A 22,298-nucleotide genomic window follows, 5' to 3' on the forward strand; every position below is an offset into this window, starting at 1 on the left:
CTACATTTTATGTGGTCCCATCAAGATAGATTGCACTGTAAGGAGTGTACACTGCCTATGAAAATACAGTATTTAAATAATAAATTAGTTTTCGGCTGAACTCAGACCTGTTCCTTGAGTTGATCTCTGCAGAAAACCAAATGCAGATAGTCCTCAGTTAACAATTGTCCTGATTAGCAGCCATTCAACTCATGACAGTGCTGAAAAAAGAAATAGGTTTACAGTCGGCCTTTGAACCTATGATAATTAAAGCCTCCTCATATAGTTATATAATTGCAAGTTGGGTGTCTGGCAACCAGCACACATATATGACAGTCGCAGCGTCTCACAGTCATGTCGTTGCCATTTGTGACCTTCATAGCAAACTTTCAACGAAGTCAGAGGGAAGCAGACAGTAAGACACACGTCCCAATCACGATGTCACACTTAATGACTGCAGTGGAAGCCGTGTCATAAGACCGGCATGGTTGCATGATGTTTCACTTAATGACTGTCTAACGATGGAATTGTTGGCCTAATTGCTGTCATTAAGTGGGAACTACTTGTACAGCCTTCATGCTTATCTGGATCAGAGTGTTCTCTCTGCTATTGAATTTTGCTACTTCGGTCCCATAGGCCCAGAGTGCTATGACAGTAGCTTTATTTGTTTCTGTAAATTTGATGTGATACTAGATAAAAGGACTGTGAGCCTGCAGTTCTCTTTCAATATTATATTTAGTGAATGGATGGGCTGGAATTTGAATCAGATTTGGAGCAATAGGAGAACAAGATGGAAAAAGAGGAGAAAACCTCTGAATTTAACCATTATTAAATGAGTCTCCAAACTCTTATCCATGCACTTTAGTACCCTGTCCTGGCTTGACTGTTTTTATTATTCACATTTTGTATGCACAGAAGTGCACAACTACATTGAAAAACAGGACAGAAAGGAATTCTGATGTTTTCCGGCAGTCAAATTATTATGTTTTATTGACCCTTTCCTAAATGTTTGTGTTTTGTCCATGAACAAAGGCACAGGCTCAGTGGACTGAACACTAAATAGTCAAGAGAGAGATCTATTCCAGTATTATTTGCAAACAAGATCAGTTTATTCATGATCTCAAAATTTGGGGGAAATTTGAAATAAACCCTACAAGTAAAATTATAAATTACATATATTTCATGTATGCAATCTTTGAGAATATCTCTTCAGTAATCTGTTCAGAATTTCTAGAATAGGCTGCTTTTAATTAACAATATTAAGAGACAAAGTATTATATATCCACACAGTGGGGAATTTTTAAATTGTTAAGTATTTGAAAAAAAGTAGATTCACTGAGTATTGGGTGGAGGAACATAGCTGAAAGGATTTAAAGGGCCATCTTCATGTTTTGTACACTAAATTCTGAGATTTCAATTCAGACTCCAACAAAGAGAAGATGTCTTCACATATAATTAGAAATAAACATTAAAAAGTGACTATTGGTCATTGCATGTATTTGTTGGCTATACTCCATGATTCTGTCTGTTTCTTTTTTTTTTTAAACAAAGTTTTATTGGTTTTTTTAAAATTTGCAAGGGAAAAGGTAGTGGAAAAGTATACAAATTTTGGCAGTTGCAAAGTGTGGTAGGCGCCCCCTCCTTCCAAACTCATAGTATACATCTGGGTAGAAGTCATTGATACATAGTCATATATAGTCAGCATATTAATTCTATTGGTACTTTCAATCAATTTAATACATAGTAGTATATAGTCCACATGTTAATTCCATTAATACTTTCGATCAGTTTATGTCAAAAATATTTTCTTATTCATTTTTGTGATCTGAGCTTTCTTGGTATTGCCCCATCTCCCCCCGCCGGCAGAGCTCCGGCCCCTCCCGTGTCCTGCATATCTGTTGTAGGATCTTCTGTTTTTTCTAGGTGTATTTTGTTTTTTTCCCTAAAGGCCTGTGCCTCTATGGGTGTGTCTGTCTGTTTCTTGTCCAATGTTGCACTTGATTCTGTATGTGATTTTCCTAATCTTGCTATATCGTTAAAATACTCTGATGTAAGTTGCTGTATTTTCTCTTCCTCAGGTCCAGGCCAATGTGGAGAAGTCTTTGACACTCTTTGGGCAGCTCTTGAACAAAAAGCACTTCCTGTTAACTTTTATTCGAACGTTAGAGGCCCAACGCAGCTTTTCCATGCGCGACCGGGGTAATGTAGCCTCTTTAATTATGACAGCCCTACAGGGTGAGATGGAATATGCCACTGGAGTGCTGAAACAGCTTCTCTCAGATCTGATTGAAAAGAATTTGGAGAGCAAGAACCATCCCAAATTGCTCTTGAGGAGGTGAGCATTTATATAGGATCCTCTTAGTAAACAGATTGGTGTGGATTTTCGCTGTAGTTAGGGTATTTTGTGTTTTTCAACAATTCTGACCATAAATTTAGCACTAAAATAATAGATTGTCACCCATAAATAGTGATTTTCATATCTGAGTAACTCTCAAAAACAGAGTGATTGCTATTAGATGGAATATTCACCAAACTGAGCAAGTAGGAATTTTTTTTTGGCCTTTAGTATTTCAATTATAAATGTGAACATTTATGAGTATGGTAGGAACTTGGAAGCTAGAATATCTTCATATCTTTGCAAGTCAGATATAAAAACAAGGTGACAAACAGATAGGAGGAAATGTTTGTTTAAGTAGACAGACCTATCAGATTTCTGTTAAATGTGAGAACAGACATTTGAGTGTGTCAGCATTTCTTTTAAATGAGACTTCAATGTAGAAGTCATTATTATACACCATTTTCAACAACATCTACTCTGTGTTAACATTCTTTGCAGAATAATTGTATGCTTTGTTAAACAAATAAAATGTTTCTATGTGGGGGACAGGTGTGACCATGATAATCTGATGTAAAAATCAAAGGGGGAAAAAGTTTTAAAAGGCTTTGAAAATGACCCTACAAATGATTGCACAGCATTGAAAGGACAAATATATGCTTGATTTGCAGTAGTGGCTCACTGCTGTGTCTTGTTTGTTATTTGAGATGTTTTTTCTTTACTCAGCAGAAGGCAAACAAAAGAAATAGAGCATTTTGCAATTTGCTCTCTTTTTCTTTCTCCTTTCAACTTATTTCCTTCCTTTCTTCTATTTTTTTTTTTTAAATCTTGCTGGTTACCAATACTGTGCCACATAGATACTGTATTTTTACAAAAGTCTCTAAATCAGGGGTTGGTTTGTTCATCACAAATAATGTCCATTGCAAAGTTACTGTCTTTTAGTAGTATTTGTTTCTAACGGTTGGTAGGGAGCAAGCCATTATTATAAAAGTCCAAAAGGAATACAGCTTCTTTCTGCATGCAGTGCATCAGACCTCTCTTTGCCATGTTATTCTTTCCTAATTGTTTCTTCAAGACTGCTTCTTCAACCTCTATCAAGTGATTGTTTCAGAATAAAATAAGCAGATTTTTTTCTGAGTATTTATTATCTCAACACAGGCAGGAGATGAATACAAGAATGTATTCCGCTTCCTTCGTGTGTCTGTTCTGCTCCATCAGGTTTTTAAACCTTAGCCAGATAGGTTTACTGAATTATAGTCCAATGCATTCTGAAAAATATACTAGCTGTTATTAAATGTGTACTAAAATATATATTCACAAAGTTCCTTTCCTTGAGCTTTTAACAAGCCACTTTTGCAAAGGTTAATTTTCTTATCGACTTAGGCTTTAGATCAGTTCACAGATGAAATAGTAGTTTTATTTGTTGTACAAAAACATGTTTGAAAAGAATATTGTCATGTGCATACAGTAAGATAGATTCATGTTCATAAACATGTAATGGACATATCAAATAGTAGAATTGCCAAACGGGTCTTCTCATGCATGCACTTAATTCATATGTCTGAGTGTTTGAAGACATGTGTCAGCTACTTCAAATAGTAATTTAATTATGGCAATCTGAACTGTCACATATAATATTTCCATTAGCTGGATGTACCAGTCTGACATTACTAAGACAATGGCTATTTTTGCACATTTTTAAAAGAAGGAAAACAGAAGAAATACACCAAAGTTGGGGATGGAGATATGATTACACATTAGAAGGATTTCTTTTAGAACTTGGTACTGTTTCTTATTCTATTACATTGGGACAAATGATTCTTTGCTACACTTTTAATGGGGAAATATCAGTGAATTCTGGCTTCTAGATATAATCACATATATTATCCTTTCTTAAGTCTGTAAAAATATATGCCTCCCAAAGATAATGTGTAAAGTAAGCCCACATTGTGAATTCTGCCAACTTCATTATCAGTTTATCACTGAAGAGGCTGGGGTCTGAACATTTTACTAATGGTATGTACCAGCTAGGTTTTAAAGATCTTTGGACAGGGACTTTCTTGTAGCATTATACAGTAGTTGATAGGTACTAGCTACTAATATAAGATGCCATAGGGATCCTATAAAATTATTCCTTCAAAATTAATTTTGAGCTACAGGACATGAAATTAATTTTGAAGGAACCAGGTTAATCTCAAAACAGAACACTACAACAAGAGAATAATTATGGAAGCCATCGAAATAGAGAAACACCCCCACAACATGAATAAACGCGACGATACCTCCTGCCTACCAGACATCTGGAAACCAGCCCTAGACAACACACGAGCCCCACCCACCATCCAGGCCATTACAACATGAAACAACATGGGCACACAGCCAGCACCAATCAGCACCAATCTACCAATCATGATACAACAACACAACCAACCATTCCACTTACTGAAACAAAACCAGCACTCCACCCCCACCCCCACCAAGATTTATAGAAAGACCGCAGCTCCGATATATATGCTGGTCTTGTTGTATTCAGGTCTTTTCCCATGTAAGATTGAGATTGTCTTGGCAACGTTTCGGCGAGATGTCACTCGCCATCTTCAGGCTGGTTTTTTCATATGTGTGTGTGTGTGTATGTATGTGTGTGTGTATGTATGTGTGTGTGTGTGTATGTATGTATATATGTATGTATGTATGCATGCATGCATGCAACTTTGGCAGATAAATAAATAATGTGGTCTCTGTATGTGTATGTATAGTAGCATTCATAAAGTTTATTTCCCCAGTCCTGATCTTATAGACTTTCTCTGTATCACCTCCTGCATAGGAAATGATGAAGTTTCTTCCTCTGAGCTATTCTCAAGCCAAACTTTGCCTTTACACCAAGCCTTAGCACGCATGTTCTGTGAAATCTCTATTATATAATGTAGTCCTATGGACATATGGCAATCTAATAATTAAGCCTTGACTACAGAAAGCGATCTCAGAACAGTGGCAGAAACCTGAATATTGTTATTTTTACTCAGAGCCAAGTTTATTCCAACAATTAGATTTATAAAAGTATCTGGGCTATTTCAGACTTCTGCCCCCCCCCTTTTTTTTTAGGGACACACATTTTTTCCACACTAGCGTTTCTATCATGCTGAATGCAAGCTGTCATTCTTTATCTTATAACCAGGCTGCATACCAGAAGGGAAGGAGAGGGATTTATTTAGAATATCTACTAGTAGGGAAGTAGAAATTAGGTCATTTGTGTTTAAATTTGAATCCAACAATTCCCACTTCTACCCTTGTCACAATTTACCAGGTTTATTTTTGTGAGGAAAGCAAAGGAGGGATATAATAGGCAGAAAGCCAAAATGTGAAGATATTGTCTTCATTTGGCAGAAGGCAGAAGGTGGTCAGGAAATAACATTTTCCATAGTCCTGTTCTGTTCAGAACAATCTGTGTTACTTAACTGTTCCTTTCTGCCTGATATTCCTTTGTGTTACGTAGACTACTCAGAATCCATGTAGCTTCTAGACTTAGAGAATTGGAATTTAGATTGTGGTGATTTTGTTATTTTTCAATACTACTCTTCCCCTGTTTCCTTATAGCAATGAAAAAGCTGTTACCTTCTTGAGGTCATTAGAGTTGCTTGTGCTTTTGTGATCATTTGAATATGAAATAGCTGAGCTGATGATTAATAGATGGAGCAGTCAAAAAGAAGTATAAAGAAAGAATTTCAATCAGAACCACCTGCATTTTTTCATGCTGAATAAATGTGCATAGTTTAAATGTTTGATAAATATGTTAATCTTAATGTTTACAACAGAGACATATTCATATCTCTGTTGTAAACACTTAAGCTTCTTAACTCACTTGATGCCTTATGAGCTTTTTAACCCACGTGTCCTTTGGATGTGTCACTTTTATATATATATATATATATATATATATATATATATATATATATATATATATATATATATATATATATATATATATATATATATATATATATATATATATATATATATATATATATATATATATATATATATATATATATATATATATACACACAGTGTGTGTGTATGTATGTATATATATATGTGTGTATATATATACATGCATGCGCGCGCGCACACACACACACACACACACACGCAAGAGCCAGAAGGGAGATAGTGTCCCTATCTGGATTTTGCAAATTGATTTAAATTCCTTTGATTGTTTCTAAGAAACAAAGATGGATTTTGAGAACTGGAAGAATCTACCCATCCTTCATTACTATTTCATACTTATACTTTGCCCTCTGTTATTAGTGTTGTATTCTAGGTGGAAGGTTCCTCTTAGTGACCATTGGACAGACCACATGATACTTAATGTACATGGTTGCTATCTTGTTAATCACATTAACATTAATAACCTTATTTGTGGCTTTTCCAACAGAAATATTTCGCTGCTTTACAAAAGAATTTTAAATTTGTTCAGGATTTGTCTGAATTCTGCAGCTAACTACTTTTTACTACAATTGTTAACTAGGTGTAAGTGTGTAGAATTTATAGAAAACTTGTAAATGTGACTTCCTTCATCTCTGCTTTCTGTTTCTAATGAATTGATCAGAAGATGCATAAATTGTGTTCTGAATTACAACATTCTATGGATCCTCTCATGTACCCTATATTACTCTGGAAGATTTGATGATGGTAGACTGGAACTTTTTTATTCCAAATAATATGTAGCTTATAGAGAGAGGATCCTGTTTCACTGGAATGGACTGAACGAGCCAAACTGCAATTGGCTAATTAAGACTATCTTTTAATGTTACATAATAACCTCAGTATTCCTTTTTGTTTTAAAGCTATTGCCTTTCAAAATTTGACTGTTTAAGTCTTTAAGATAAATAACTAAAAGTTTTAAGACTCCGAGGGATCGGAGAATTCTGAATTTTTCTGTCATCATATTTACTTTCTATTTTTCTTACAGGACTGAGTCGGTAGCTGAAAAAATGCTGACCAACTGGTTCACATTCCTTCTGTATAAGTTCCTAAAGGTAAGAATGTTACATTCTGTGAGCCACACTAAGAGTGCCTGGGAGAAGGACTGAGACGCTCATTTGACAGAATCTTTTATCTGTTGGAGGTTGACAGTATATTTGGCTAAAATACTCTGTGTGAATCAAGAATTCAGCCCTCTGATTTCTGAGGGCTGGTACTACACTAAGTCCAACTGAGATTTCATTTTCTGCAAAAAGAATAACAACATTGAGCTGTTTTCCATCCTTGCTAAAACCTTTTGTTATAAAACCTAATGCTATAAATGTTTAAAATGTTCAATATATTATTTTAAAATCCTTTTCACTTGGTGGAATGTGAAGGTTCTGCTTTGATTTTTAAAAAAATCCATTTTCCCAACTTTTTTTATCTTCATTAAGAATTGGTTGGTGCAAAGGCATGGATTGTTTTGAATCCATCTGAGGCATTGATGGATATATTAAATACACATGGAAAAGAGAACTATTGAGAATTTATTTAGGTAAAATACATATATTAATTTAAGAAAAAAGTGACCCTCTCAGCCCCCCCCCAAAAAAAAACCAAAAGGAAACATAGAGTTATTTCTAAGCAATTTCCATTATTGTTTGTCACCTTTTGACAGAAAATTTGTCAAAGTGAAACAATTATTTGCATCATTAAAGATGCACTCTGAGAACTTCTAGATAGAAACTGTCTTGACTCGCTTCCTCCCAACCAAACTATTTACACTTTACTATCTCTTGTTCCTCTGGAATGTGCCTCCTCTCTCCTGGGAATCCAGACTACATTCCACCACACCAACCTCTCAATAAACTGTGGAGCCAGAGTTATAATAATAATGTATAGGATTCTTATGGTAGTATTGTGGTCCTGCTGACGGGTGTTTTTTCTTTTGATAATCACTTAGCATGTCATTATTCTCTGTTGTAATATTTACCATTGGTTCAGTTTTCCCTAGGAAAATCAGTAGGCATGAATAAAATTCTGATTCTCTCAGCACAGAGAATGTTTTTAATATTGCCTGAAGTATAGCTTTGAACTGCTGTATCACAGATAAACTTAAAACTATAGTTTTGGTGCATATGGTGTGTTAAAGGAATTTTGAGGCACAGAAGGAATCTTAGGTTAATGGCAGCTACAGATCTATGAATCAAAAGTGATGCTTAAATAATAGGGTTTTGCCAGAGTTTTACTCAGTGAGTTGCTATGGCACAGAGTAGAGCTGCTTTTTGAAGAATACCATCCCTTGTTAAAATAAAGGAAGCTTGGCTGCTTTCCAGAATAAGTAGAAAGCTATGCAGATGGCAAGCAATCACAATTGGAAGGAACTTAATACCATTGGTCACAGGCATTCCACTCCTTGCTTCTAGGGACATCCTGTATCCTTGAAAATTTCTATGTTGCTGTAGAATGTATAATAATTTGCAAAAGAATAAGAGCAACAGACTTTTGCATCTCTTTAAACACGTAGTGGCTCAGTGGCTAAGACACTGAGTTTATCGATCAAAAAAGTTGGCAATTCGGCAGTTCGAATCCTTAGCACCACGTAACAGAGTGAGCTCCTGTTAATTGTCCCAGCTTCTGCCCCCCTAGCAGTTCGAAAGCATGTAAAAATGCAAGTAGAAAAATAGGAATCACCTTTGGTGGGAAAGTAACAGTGTTCCATGCACCTTCGGCATTTAGTCATGCCAGCCACATGACCACGGAGATGTATTCAGACAGCGCTGGCTCTTCGGCTTTGAAACGGAGATGAGCACCACCCCCTAGAGTCAGGAATGACTAGCACGTATGTCCGAGGGGAACCTTTACCTTAAACATATTTTCTGATATTGTTGTTTTAAATTATGCAAATATAACTACACAATTTATTTTATTCTGGCTGTGTTTTTTACACAGTATAATATTTGGCCGGAACCAAGTAAGGGACTGACTTGTTTGATCCATGGTGGTGAAGTCATGGAACATGAGTATCTGCACAAAGGATTGTCGAAGTGATGTCCCGGTGTTTGGAAGCCGTCGGGGTCTGGATGGGGGACAACAGACTCAAACTCAACCCCTCCAAGACCGAGTGGCTGTGGGTACCGGCACCTCGGTTCAGCCAGCTGACTCCATCTCTGACCATAGGGGGCGAACAACTGTCCCCTGTGGAGCGGGCGCGCAATTTGGGCGTCCTCCTTGATGCCCGGCTGTCAATGGAGGACCATGTGGCAGCCGTGGCAAGGGGGGCGTTCCACCAGGTTCGCCTGGTGCGCCAATTGCGCCCCCTACTGGACCGGAGTGCCCTGCGCATGGTCACTCATGCGCTGGTGATGTCTCGCCTGGACTACTGCAATGCCCTCTACACGGGGCTTCCCTTGGGATGCATCTGGAGACTGCAGCTAGTTCAGAACGCAGCCGCGCGGGTTATTATGGGGAGTACGCGTTACTCCCACGTAACACCTCTCCTGCGCGAGCTGCACTGGCTACCTGTGGCCTTTCGGGTGCGTTTCAAGGTATTGATCACCATCTTTAAAGCGCTCCATGGCATAGGACCTAGTTATCTGCAGGATCGCATCCTACCACACACGTCCCTGCGACCTATCCGCTCACACAGGGAGGGGCTCCTCCTGGTGCCGTCCGCTAGGCAATGCCAACGGGCGACACCTAGGAGTAGGTCCTTCTCTGTGATGGGCCCAACCCTCTGGAATGACCTCCCCCCTGACATTCGAACTACCACCGACCTCCGCTCCTTCCGTCAAAAGTTAAAGACTCACCTATTTCAATCAGCTGGCCTGGCACTCTCTTAGTTTTACCTCCCGGGGATTTATTTTAATTGGGTTTGGGGTTTTAATTGGGATGTTTTTAGGGTTTTAGAATAATTTATTTCTTGTACAGTCTATCTCCCCCTCCAAATGTATTTTAAATGTATTTTATTGTTACGACTGTATTTTATTTGCATTGACTGTACACCGCCCCGAGTCCCTTGTTGGGAGAGGGGGTGGTCTAAAAATCTAAGAAATAAATAAATAAAATAAAGATTAGTGGAAACTTAGCAAAAAAACAGAAACCTGTTTATATTACACTGGTAGTACAAATGCAGCAAATTCTCAGTTATATGTACTATCTGAAGCTGATGATAAGTTTTACTTCTCCTGTCAGGGAGAAATTGTTTAGCACAAGTGTGCTGTTACCATACTTTGTATATTAAATGTAGAAACCATAAATACAATCATGACTTACAATTTATTACATACTGTGCTTCAGCATAGGATTCAAACAAAGGAGAATGAAATATAGTGCAGTCTGGAAAATATGCCTCACATTGTTTTTGGAATGTTCTAATAGCTGCTCTGGTGTTGTTGTTTTTTAAGAATAATGGGTACATCTCCACTTCTTTCAAATATATCCTGATCCACCAAACTCCTGAAATAGGTAAAATGTATTTCCAAGTTGTGAATTTCTCACAGATTTCCCCTGATTGCAGTTGTCAAGTTCCAAAACTTAGCTCACCACCATGGGGCTATCAGTCATGTTGCTGGTACTTGGATTTATTTTCCTGGGAGCTATAGTAAACCAGACAGTTAAAATAAAGAAACAAAAATCAGATTGGTCAAAAATGGGCCAGCTTTTCCTAATCCATCACCCGTTGTCATCTTTACACCCTATATACCTGAGGATTTTCAGTAGAAAAGAGTAATGTTTCAAACAACAGCTCTCATAAACTAATGTCTGGAGAAAAGATCCATGCAATAACAGCGGGGGCATTTGTAGGGACGTAATAAAAGTGTGTTACAGGTCTTGTGGTATAAAAAAAGAGGAAAAAGTAAGAGTGATTTCCCAAGTCTTGGGAACATATGCCTCAGCTAAAATGTTAGGCAAATGTGCCTTGCCAATCAGGTTTCTGATGTATTAAGAAAGAAAAGATCCATCTTCTTTCCTTTCTCTCTCTCTTTTTTCTCCCCTCTGAGAGGTTTTAATGGGCGAATATTGCAAATATTTGTCAAATAAGAGGGCACAGTTAAGATATTTAGAAATGGCTTTGCAAGCAAGCAGGATGTCAGTGGGTTTTGTTTTATAATCTCTTAGCCCAAACTTGTGCAGGCCAATCAAGCAAGTAAAAATATCTATATTTTCACGTATACAGCAGATTTTCATGAAAACGTGTCACTGGGGGGATGCTGACAGGGCTCTGATCTTCAGGGGGGGGGCGCATATCTTTGAGCCCACAATTGACTGACAATCAGAACAGCAGTGCCAAGGATGGCTTTCTCAGAAGCTCTCTGACTTTTCATACAGGATGCCACAGGGCAAATTTGCATTTATAGTCTTGCTGGCTATTCTGTCATCAAATTGGGGGAAAGTATTCCCAAAGGTATAACTGTGTGGGTCACGTGGGATTATATATTCCCTTGTGACCACATCCAGGCCTGTGAAACAGAGAAAAGCTAGCTTGCCAAAATAATGCATTGATTCAATCCCACAGAGAGATGAGAACAACATACTTTTTCTTCGCTCCCGCATTTCCCATTTAGCTGTCAGCTGCAGAAAAGGTGGGAATAAGAAATCAGCAAGCCCTGGGACTGGTGGTTTTGTTGAGGCCTCAAGAGCCATTTATCAGCATCCTAATGAGCCATCCTAGGGAAACAGATAAAGAGAAGCATTGAAAAATGCACAATATTAGGTGCCTGATGAGCTAAATCTCATCAATAAGACACTGTGTGAGCATTAGCTATACTGCCTCAGGCCTCTGCATATGCACAGGCATTCCCATGCCAAGCTCATACATCCCACTGAGTCCTATAGTTTCAGTTCATTCTTCCTTTCTCCAACATGGTGCTCTCCACCTATATTGGATTACAACTCACCGAGTTCCTAGTGAATGTAACTATTCACTACTGAGGGACACTAGGTTAGCAGGTAGCTGTTCCATAAAAAGCTACACTTAACTGTATTTGGGGTAGGAATCATCAGCATTGTGTAGACATCATTATAAACACAATAGCAAGCTGTCCATAGGATTTTTCCTCATTTTATTTTTGTCTTTGGTTCCTTTTCTAGATGAAGTGAGCTTGAAACCATGAACTCATTTTATAAAATTCATCCTATATTGTCTGTAGGAGGATTCCTAATCATTTGACATAATGGAATTTTTAGATCTGTGTCCTTAGAAGATTGAGCAGCAATTTTTTTCATGACCCTAGAGGAAAGTGCTGTATACCTGAATGCAGAGTCGAGCAGTGGTGTCTGTGACATGTATTGGCCGCTATCTCCCTCTTCAGTTATGAAGTGTTATTTCTAATGTTGCTGATCAGCACTTAATCCCTGCTGCTCAGAAATAGAGAGAAAGGTTTGAGGTTGTTATAAAACATGGCTGCTTGCCTAAAGATATCAGGGTATATTTCCCCCCTTTTAACAAAATGATGGTGGATGCTTATGTGAAGAAAAAAGTGGGATTTAGAGTTCTAAGAACCCTGAAGCAGAATTTAGAATTTAAAGGGAGGTAAACTCAGTGAGTGGGACACGGTGAGTGGCTCAGTGGCTAAGACGCTGAGCTTGTCGATCAGAAAGGTAAGCAGTTCAGTGGTTCGAATCTCTAGTGCCCCGTAACGCAGTGACCTCCTGTTACTTGTCCCAACTTCTGCCAACCTAGCAGTTCGAAAGCATGTAAAAAAAAAAAAAACAAGTAAAAAAATAGGAACCACCTTTGGTGAATAACAGCATTCCATGTGCCTTTGGCATTTAGTCTTGGCCATGGAGACATCTTCAGATAGAGCTGGTTCTTCGGCTTTGAAATGGAGATGAGTACTGCCCCCTAGAGCGAGGAACGACTAGCACATGTGTGCAAGGGGAACTTTTACCTTTTACTTTAAACTCAGTGAATTGAGCTTTAGTGGGTTCCCTTTGGTTTGGTTATGCTCCTATCATAGCAGCATATTGTGCTCTGAATGGATTAATTTATTTATTATTTTAGTTTGTTTGTGAAACATACCTAGTTTTTCAAACAGGCTGCCTGTGGTTAAGCTGTGCCCAAAATGATTATAAAAACCAGTATCTAAAATGACCTAATTGGTACCCTGGAAACTATAGCAGCCTCTGAAGCTACTGACAGTTCTGCATAGTTGAACTTAAGACATTAATCTTTGGAAGAGAAAGCCAGGACCAGTTTGGCCATTCATGAACAGAACTTAAAACGCCTCCAGGGAAGTCTGATATGGACAGGGTTAGTGAGGTATGCAATACATTCTGGTAACCATCCTGTTTAGTCTGTATATCTTTCATTAGAACAGACAAAGCAATTCTGTTTTTTGATGTTGGAAAACTAATCAAAAAAACCAAATGCCAAAATGGGTTATCTGGAGTCATTGTGTGGTAACTATCCATGAATAACAAAGACCTGGCTAATACATTATTTGGCATAAGGCTGAATTGATGAAAGCCAACCACGTTGGCTTTCTAGGTGGATGCAATGGCCTGATTTTATATGGCTTAATCCCTGTTAGTTTGAAACGCCACGCTGCTTTTTAAGCCTATGTCAAGTACTGCCACCTCCCACTGAAAACAAATACCAAATCCACTAATTTACTTTTTGTTAAAAAGTTCTTCCACTGTTGCTTGATAGAGGTAGATATCCAAGTACGGCTGAGAGAGTCAGAAAGCCCAACATCAGTTAGCAAATATAAAGTAATTAACAGGTTAATCCCGAGCTTTTAAGAACTTGCAGAAGTCTTCCTTTTATTGCCCATTGCACGATACATAATATCTCTCGAGTCTCTCTAGAATAAGAATGGCAAATGGGTTAGTCCTCAGAGGTGCTTTTGAACAAGCAATCCACTGCTCTTATGAGCACTTTAAACAGCCCTGATGAAAAGGCAGGCACAAGCAGCCCCAAAGCAATGCATGGCTTGTCAGCTGACTGCAAGTGGTAGAAAACGATATGCCAGGCAAACACAATAGACAAACGAGATGTGACCAAGGAGCCATCTTCAATTTATCTTCTGCCTAGACTTGCATCTTTGTGGTTGAGCGGTTCGCAGAGACCTTTTACGAGCAATCAAAAACTGCCTGGGAAGAAACTTTATATTTTTGGCTTCACCTGAAAGGAGAGAGAAGGACTAAAATGGGAGCATTTTTCTAGGATGGATCATAGTTGCCATGTGTGCCTGTTAACGGACGGTCATCATTTGGCTTGTGCGTTACAAGGAGACAAGACAGTTATTAATAAACAGCGCAGCACCCACATTTTCCCCCCAAGCAGACTTAATGAAGCCAAGTTTGCAAATGAAACATAATTTCAAAGACAGGCGTGTTGTCGGAAGGTCTAGGGATGATGTATGCCTGTTCCTGCTCGTTAGCAGCTGTCTCTTTAATTACTGCAGATGCTAACGAGATGCTAACAGCATATGGTGACAGAAGAGCGGGCTCACTTTGCACCAAAGTAGAATTTGTTGTGCTGGTGGCCACCGGAATAAGAGGAGACTCCATAGAGGTAATGTAGAATATTGCCCCAGGGTTCCTAACACCTCATAATTTGGAGCTGTTCACGGTCCTGAAATATTTTGGGAATTAAGAATGTAGCAGCATTATAGATCAGATCTATAATAATCTGTAAATGTTGGAGACCATGTCTCCCTTCCCAGATGGCAATTCTTGGAGTAGTTCTCTTCCTCCTTTGAATAATGTCTCTCTTAGCCTAATCATTTTAAACTCTTCATTGCTACTCCTTTCTCTCATAAACAATCCAGCCCCTTGTCAAATATCTTTATTGCATAATACTGTACCCTTCAAAATTTCTAATTTCCCCCCCTTTCATCTAAGCACTGTGACCTAGTACATCTCCCTGAACTGAAATCTCAGTACTTTATTTTTCTTACACTTCTAAAAAAGCAGGACATAGATAAGGTTGCCTCTTTCACAGTAGAGTAAATTGTGTTGCTTTTATCAGTGCAGGGAAGCTGACTCATTGATTATGTATTTGCTTTTTTATATAATAACAGCAGAGGACACCTAGAGAAATGAACTAGGAGCTATAGAGGAAACAACAGGAAGCATTTATTTCAAACCTTCAGATGATTGTCTAATTGATCTCATTACTATCAAATATGGAATCTAGCAGCACGACTAAAAACATTTTTAAGGAATAAAGGAAATTTACAGAAGTTAATTGAAATACAGATTAATGTAGGATATTGGGAGTGGGAAAATTCACAATTGAGTTGAGAAATTTGGAGAAGATATTGAAGCTTCTAGCAATAAAATATTTAAGAAACAAACTGGAGCTAAATCTGCATACCTTAATTATTTTACCTAGAGATTGTAACTGAATGTGAAAAAATAAGAGAATGATTTGATGGCATCTGTTCTTTTCTTAAGGAGCAAGTTCTGACTGAGGTGCCAATTGGCTGAGGATACATTGGGCTGTTGCCGTTGCCCTATCAAAATTATTATTTCCTTGCATAGCTTGTGTAATCTGTATTGCTTAAAATACGTGTGGTATACTACCTACACCAATACAAAAAAAATCAGTGGTTGTTCAATCAATCTTACCTCTTTCATTTTTTTAAAAAAAGCCTATAGCCTCTTCAAACAGCTCAGAAGCAAGGCTCTTAATGTGTTTTCAAAACCAAGCCAGGTTTGGGCTGCCGTCTTTAAAGCTCTAGAAATAATAGAATCTGTGCCAGAAATGATGCTTCCTAGATTCTCTGAGGATTTTAGTTATAAAGATGCCATAGAAAATATAGCCTTCAAATAATTGTGTATTGCTCTTCACTTAAATCTCTTGTTAAATCAAATTTTCTGAAAGGGTCTTCATTTGAACTTAAAATATTGAATCTTTATCTTGGTTTGCCATTATTAAGTTACAATCCGTGGAGCTCAATGACCTTCAGTGAAATTCTTGAAACTGTTGTTTGCATGCCATTTTGTAAAAAGAGGGAGGCAGAGGGAAGGGAGAGAGAGTGTGTGTGTGTGAGAGAGAGAAGTCAGGAATTGCATATTCCAAATAGTGTAAAGTTTTTTTTTCTTTTTAAAAGTTTAAGACTGAATAAGCAGCTACTATTTTGGATGAGGGAGAAAGAGAAATCTTACCAAAGCAAATAGAGCTACTTTTGGAGACAATAGAGTATTGAATTAATAACTAACAAAATCCTGACCATGCCCATTCCCGGTCATTTCTGTGTACATACCTTTTATCCTGCAGCAAGCATCCTGTAAAATAATCATTTAATTGAACATGAAATAATGGCTAATAAAATCAGCCTTTGATGCAGAGTCGTCTAAAAGACCAGAATAGCAACTACAGTATTTCTCGTACATACCTATGCAAGTTATTTTGGAAATGAAGCATTAATGTTATATTGACTGCCCTTCTTTCTCTTTCTCTTTTCTTCAGGAGTGTGCAGGTGAACCTCTGTTCATGTTGTATTGTGCCATCAAACAACAGATGGAGAAGGGGCCTATAGATGCAATCACTGGAGAAGCCCGCTATTCCCTGAGTGAAGACAAGCTCATCCGGCAACAAATTGACTACAAAATGTTGGTTAGTAACAGTGGGAATTTAACTAGCATGGAGTCTTAGTCCTCTGAGTTAGTCCTTCTGATAATACTTTGCTGGGGGGGAGGGGAGGATCTCTAATTAACACGGTAGTTGTTCCTTCATCAAGACCATTAATAAGAGAAGGAGGTAGGATAGAATGAGAGGTGAGAATATATTCAATGGATTATATTTATTGATACATACTATACTATATTTACTACAGTATATTTAAAATTAATTTTATATTTAAAATTAAAATTGGCATGTTTGCTGCTGCTAACATTGTGGGGTTTGATGGTATTTTAATGTTGAATAATTTTCGGCTTCTTTAGATATTGAATTATAACATCTGCAATTATAACATTGCAGTCCTATGGGAGTGTGTGTGTGTGTGTGTGTGTGTGTGTGTGTGTGTGTGGAGCATGGTGGCTCAGCAGTTAAGACATGAAGCTTGTCGGCTGGAAAGCCAGCAGCCCAGGTTTGAGACCCAAGCGCCACACAATGGGGTGAACTCCTGTCCTCACCCCAGCTCTTGCCAACCTAGCAATTTGAAAGCATGAAAATGCGAGTAGATAAATAGGTATCACTATGGTGGGAAAGGTAACAGCACTCTGTAATGTCATGCTGGCCACATGACTGCAGAAACATCTTCAGACAACTCTGGCTCAATGGCCTTAAAATGGAGATGAGCACCACTCCCATAGTCTACAACGACTAGCGAAGTAAAATTCACAGGAATCTATCTATCTATCTATCTATCTATCTATCTATCTATCTATCTATCTATCTATCTATACCTACCTACCTACCTACCTACCTACCTACCTACCTACATGGATATGGATATGGATGCATAGATCCATATTTATATTGATATGTACTTTATTTAAATTAAATTTGTATTTGCATGTTCTCTGTAGATGCCATACGGTAAATAAATAATTTTTCAGCAAAGACTGGCAAATACTTTTGAATTCTCACATCTCTCAAAGATGCTTGAACTTTAAGAAACATTGGATTAGTCCCTAGTACTAAAGTTATAGTCTGAATCCTTGGAAGAAGAAAAAAATGGCATTAAAATATAGACACACAGCATCCTTTAAAGCCCCAGTGGGCTATAAACAATAGTTCTTTTCTAATATTAATATTAGTTCTCTTCCTAAATCAAAAGGGGGGGGGGACCTCTTCCTTTGTGCCACATGTAAGAAACTTAGTAACTATTTTCTTCTCCAGGAATATGAACCATGACAAATAGAGATGCTAGGTTTAAATAGCATCTGCATCATTCATGGCTTGATATAGAAGTATATTGCCTTTTACTAAGTCAGGTCATTGGCCTGTACATTCTAGGATAGTTGACTCATTACTTCAGGCTTTTAGACTGGAGATTCTCCTATTCAGAAATGCTTAAAGTTGGACTTTGAACCTTCTGCTGCAACCAGGTGATCTATGTCAGCTATGATTTTCCCTATTATTTTCAAATGAGAACATTCTGCAACAAGCTTCTCCCTCGGATTTCCTTCCTAATTAGAGTGGAGCGATGTGTTTCAAGACAGCTTAATGACAGCCCTTCCTGTCATCCGTTTCATCTGAGGAAAGCTGTAATGTTATGCAGAGCATTCCTCTACACAAATGTATTTATATTTATTTTATTTTTGAAATTTTCATGATGCCCTACAAAACCAAGTTTTCATATTACAAAAAACTGTTTAAAACTAAAGCAATCATTAAAAAAGAAAGAATGCAGTTAAGCTTTTTTCATTCTTCCCTTTTATACAGACACTAAACTGTGTGAACCCTGAAAATGAAAATGCTCCTGAAATTCCAGTCAAGGTCCTAAATTGTGATACCATCACACAAGTGAAGGAAAAGCTGTTGGATGCTGTGTACAAAGGAGTACCATATTCCCAAAGACCCAAAGCAGGAGACATGGACTTGGGTGAGAAATGATTTCTTGTGTGGTTAGGATAAACAGTGGATTCGTATTATAATCATGACATAAGGGCTATAAAACTTCAAAAGAAAAGATGCTTCAAAATAATTCCTTTTACTTCATTAAAGGAGCTGCATGCTTTTCCAGGCTCATGTGGCTGCTTCAGAAGCTACTCTTTATCTTTGCCACCTGTATGTATAAATGTAGCCATTTTACTTTCTTTTTCCCACAGTTCCCTTCACACCTGACCTTCTATACTTGTTGATAGATACCTCCCTCTATGTTCTAAGGCCACATTTTAAAACTAACAAACTTGATGCTAATTTCAAACTAATGACTCAGGGGAATAGGCAGGGGCTGAAAAGAGACAGGGTTGGTTATTTAGTTATTTAGTTATTGGCAGCTCAATTGATAGTATTTTTATAAATGGATCTGTTTTATATGAGGAAGAATAGGCAAATATGCAACAGCTACAAATTGGTATGGTTCTCTAGAAGATCATTTGTTTATTTATTTTTTTCCATCCATCGAATTTCCAGGCTGCCCAAAAATTACTCTGTGTATTTTACAGAATTAAAAATTGAAAAAGCAATTTTATATAAAAATTGGTCAGAGTAAATAAAAAAAACCTATCTGGAGGGTCCCTATGCCAAGCTCTAAAGAACAAGTCATGTTTTGGGGTCTTGAAGGCAAGTAGAATTGGGTGTGGAGGTCAAGCAAATTGTTAAAAGGATGCTGTTCGAGAAGGCACATGCTGTAGCACAGAAAGATTTACTTCCCAAACTACTGAATTGTCTCCAAGAAGGGCACTGTCTGGAAAAGGTTCATTATTCAGAAGAAAATGGAACATTCTGGAATTCTCTGGAAAGGTCTCTTCCCATTTGGCACATCCCTAGTATTTTCTTAGCAAACTATGAATAGAATTAGGCTCTCTAAGAATTAAGGATCAAAATATGCATAATAGTGACAATATCATAAAACATGTTAATGATAATTTACCTATAAGAAATAGATTTTTGTGTGTGATTCAATCATCAGATAGAATACAAATGAAGATGAGGATGGTGATGATGATATCCCTTCAGTCAAGTCCTTAGCAGAAATAATTGGAATAGAACAATAGTAATTTTAAATGGCTAATATATGAAACTAGACCCAATATATAGCAGAATTTGCAGGAAGATTAACCAAACTTGGTAAACCTGTTTGGTGCCTTGACTGTAATGATAAATTTTGCTTTAATCGACAAGCGAAGAAACAATTTGTCATTTAAAACTGAGTCCAGTAGGAAGAAGGATTAGTTTGGTTAGATATTCTCCTTTTTGAAATTTATCACCCCAAAGTCTTTTCCTCAGAAATGAGCCATAATCATCTTTGGGGAGAAACTAAAGACATAAAAATGGGCAAGAGGTATTCAGTATTCCACAAATGAACTACTTTTTGCTCCAAAAATAAAGTCCTCATACTTGAAATCTTCATGGGTCAAAACTAGATAAAAGGAATGTGTAGCTTGAGACAGATGCTATTTGCTATGCAAGGAAGGTCATTTTTCATTCTCAAAGAAAAATGTTATTATGATGTATCGCTGATTCTAGGTTAGCATTTTAAACAACTTCATGATCACAGGAAGTAATAAGATGTATTACCTGAGAGATGATGAGAACACTAATCTCATATGAATAAAGTAGTGAACTAAATATTTTCTGAGAGGGAAGGGGAACTGACATAATCCCAGTAGTTGAGATGATCACTGAATATTAAGACTCACTGGATTTAAAAGCAGAAGGTTGTTGATTAAACTGGAGATATTCTTGAAAATTCCTCCAAATGGGTTATGAAGTTGAATAATTTGAAGTTTTGTGGGCAGGGGGTTGCTTTTGAGTTCACTTCTGTCAACCACAGTTTTCTTGGCAATCACTTCAGAATTGATTAGCCATTGTTTTGTTCTTAAGGAGTGGGAAACCCAAATCACCAACGAGAAAATAGCCCTATTGCATTAGATCCCAAACAGATTTTCCTAGCATAATTATTGCTAACTACAGCAAGACCGTAATGGGGTTTAGAGTGGGGTGTGGCTTTTTAAAATGGCTTCTGCCATGCCTCATTCACATGCTCTCCATGCCTTTCATTCTGTGATCTGTCCAAAGTGAGCACGATCCCCAGTGACCCCATGCCCTTCTCTTCCATCGGTGCAGAGTGGCGGCAGGGCAGGATGGCTCGGATAATTCTTCAAGATGAAGATGTCACCACAAAGATCGACAATGACTGGAAAAGGCTCAACACTCTAGCTCATTACCAGGTGTGGTTGTCCTTGGGTTTTGCCATAGTGGTGGCAGAAGAGACCTGGCATCTGAATATGCTATGTATTTGAATAAGATACCTATATTTATCTCATATATGAGAGATGGATACCACAAAGAGCTGTTGTTGTTATTTATTTTACCATTGAATTAATATTGGTGGTAGAGAAGAGGATGGAAGTCTAGGCTAGATTCATGTGATGAGTATTAAATAATGGAAAACATGCATAGCTCAGGATAATATTGTTAGGTTTTTGGTGTCCTCTGAGTTTGCTTTTCTTCTTGCAGACATTTCATTATCAAGCTAGGCAACATCAGTACACAGATGATGTTACCTAGCCTGGTAATGTTTGTAAGAAGAAAAGCAAGCGAGAATACTAAATTATACATCTTGGAAACACATTTGTAGAGAATGAAAAGAAAGCTTCAAGCTCTTAAGTTTAACAAAAGAAGCATTAAAATTATGTGAAAGATTGTTCTCTTTCTCTGTATTCTTCCTGACAAGGCCTGGAAGAATCCATATGCTGTCCTGTGTGCTTTGGCTTTGATCTGTCCACCACAAACAATTGAATAAATATGCTCTAACAAAGCAAGAATGAAAGAAGAACAAATTCTAGACAAAGCTGAAAAGCTTTCTATTTTTGTGCCAGGCAGATTTTGAAGGAGATAAAACTCAGGTCAGATCTGGGAATCCCAAGGAATGAAAAATGCTCTTTATTAAGAAGAAAAAGAAAGCTTTCTTATGTTTGTGTGTACATTATAAGAGAATGAACTGTCTTTCTTCTCAAATTTTCTAAGAGGCACTGAGTATCCACTGAATAGGGAGTTAAACTTGTTATTTCAGCTTCCTTTAGTAGGGAACTCAGTGTTGGTTGGAGTGAGAGAGGTAGAGGCTATGGATCTTCAGTCTTAATTTTGGTAATATTCTCTACAGGTAACAGATGGTTCATCTGTGGCACTGGTGCCCAAGCAGAACTCTGCCTACAACATTTCCAATTCCTCTACTTTCACAAAATCACTCAGCAGATATGGTGAGTAAATGAGAAAACATCCTTGCCAGTTTACTGTCTAGAATTTAGTAGCAATCTGGGAATTAAGAAAGAAAGTCTTCCTAAATTAAGAAAAAGCAGACTAAAAGGGATATCATGCTTCAGTCAAGCCTTTTCTATTGACTTCCTTGGTTTTGCATGACAAAATTGACCTAGGCCCATTTTATAGTAA

General features: G+C 37.6%; 1 protein-coding gene across 5 annotated transcripts in view; it reads left to right on the forward strand.

Moving 5' to 3' along the window:
- The window catches only part of PLXNA1 (plexin A1), a 434,540-nt gene that overhangs the window by 388,729 nt on the left and 23,513 nt on the right, over positions 1–22,298 (forward strand). For 4 of the 5 annotated variants that reach the window (XM_081965343.1, XM_081965340.1, XM_081965341.1 and 1 more), the window contains exons 22-27: positions 2,058–2,314; positions 7,284–7,350; positions 16,701–16,847; positions 18,624–18,783; positions 20,925–21,076; positions 22,012–22,108. In XM_081965343.1, coding sequence (XP_081821469.1) covers positions 2,058–2,314; positions 7,284–7,350; positions 16,701–16,847; positions 18,624–18,783; positions 20,925–21,076; positions 22,012–22,108 — 880 coding nt within the window. The remainder of the gene's footprint in view (positions 1–2,057; positions 2,315–7,283; positions 7,351–16,700; positions 16,848–18,623; positions 18,784–20,924; positions 21,077–22,011; positions 22,109–22,298) is intronic. The other variant, XM_081965344.1, reaches the window with a different exon arrangement.

Source organism: Natrix helvetica (genome assembly GCF_964273705.1).
Source record: "Natrix helvetica genome assembly, chromosome: 1".
Classification (NCBI taxonomy): domain Eukaryota; kingdom Metazoa; phylum Chordata; class Lepidosauria; order Squamata; family Natricidae; genus Natrix; species Natrix helvetica.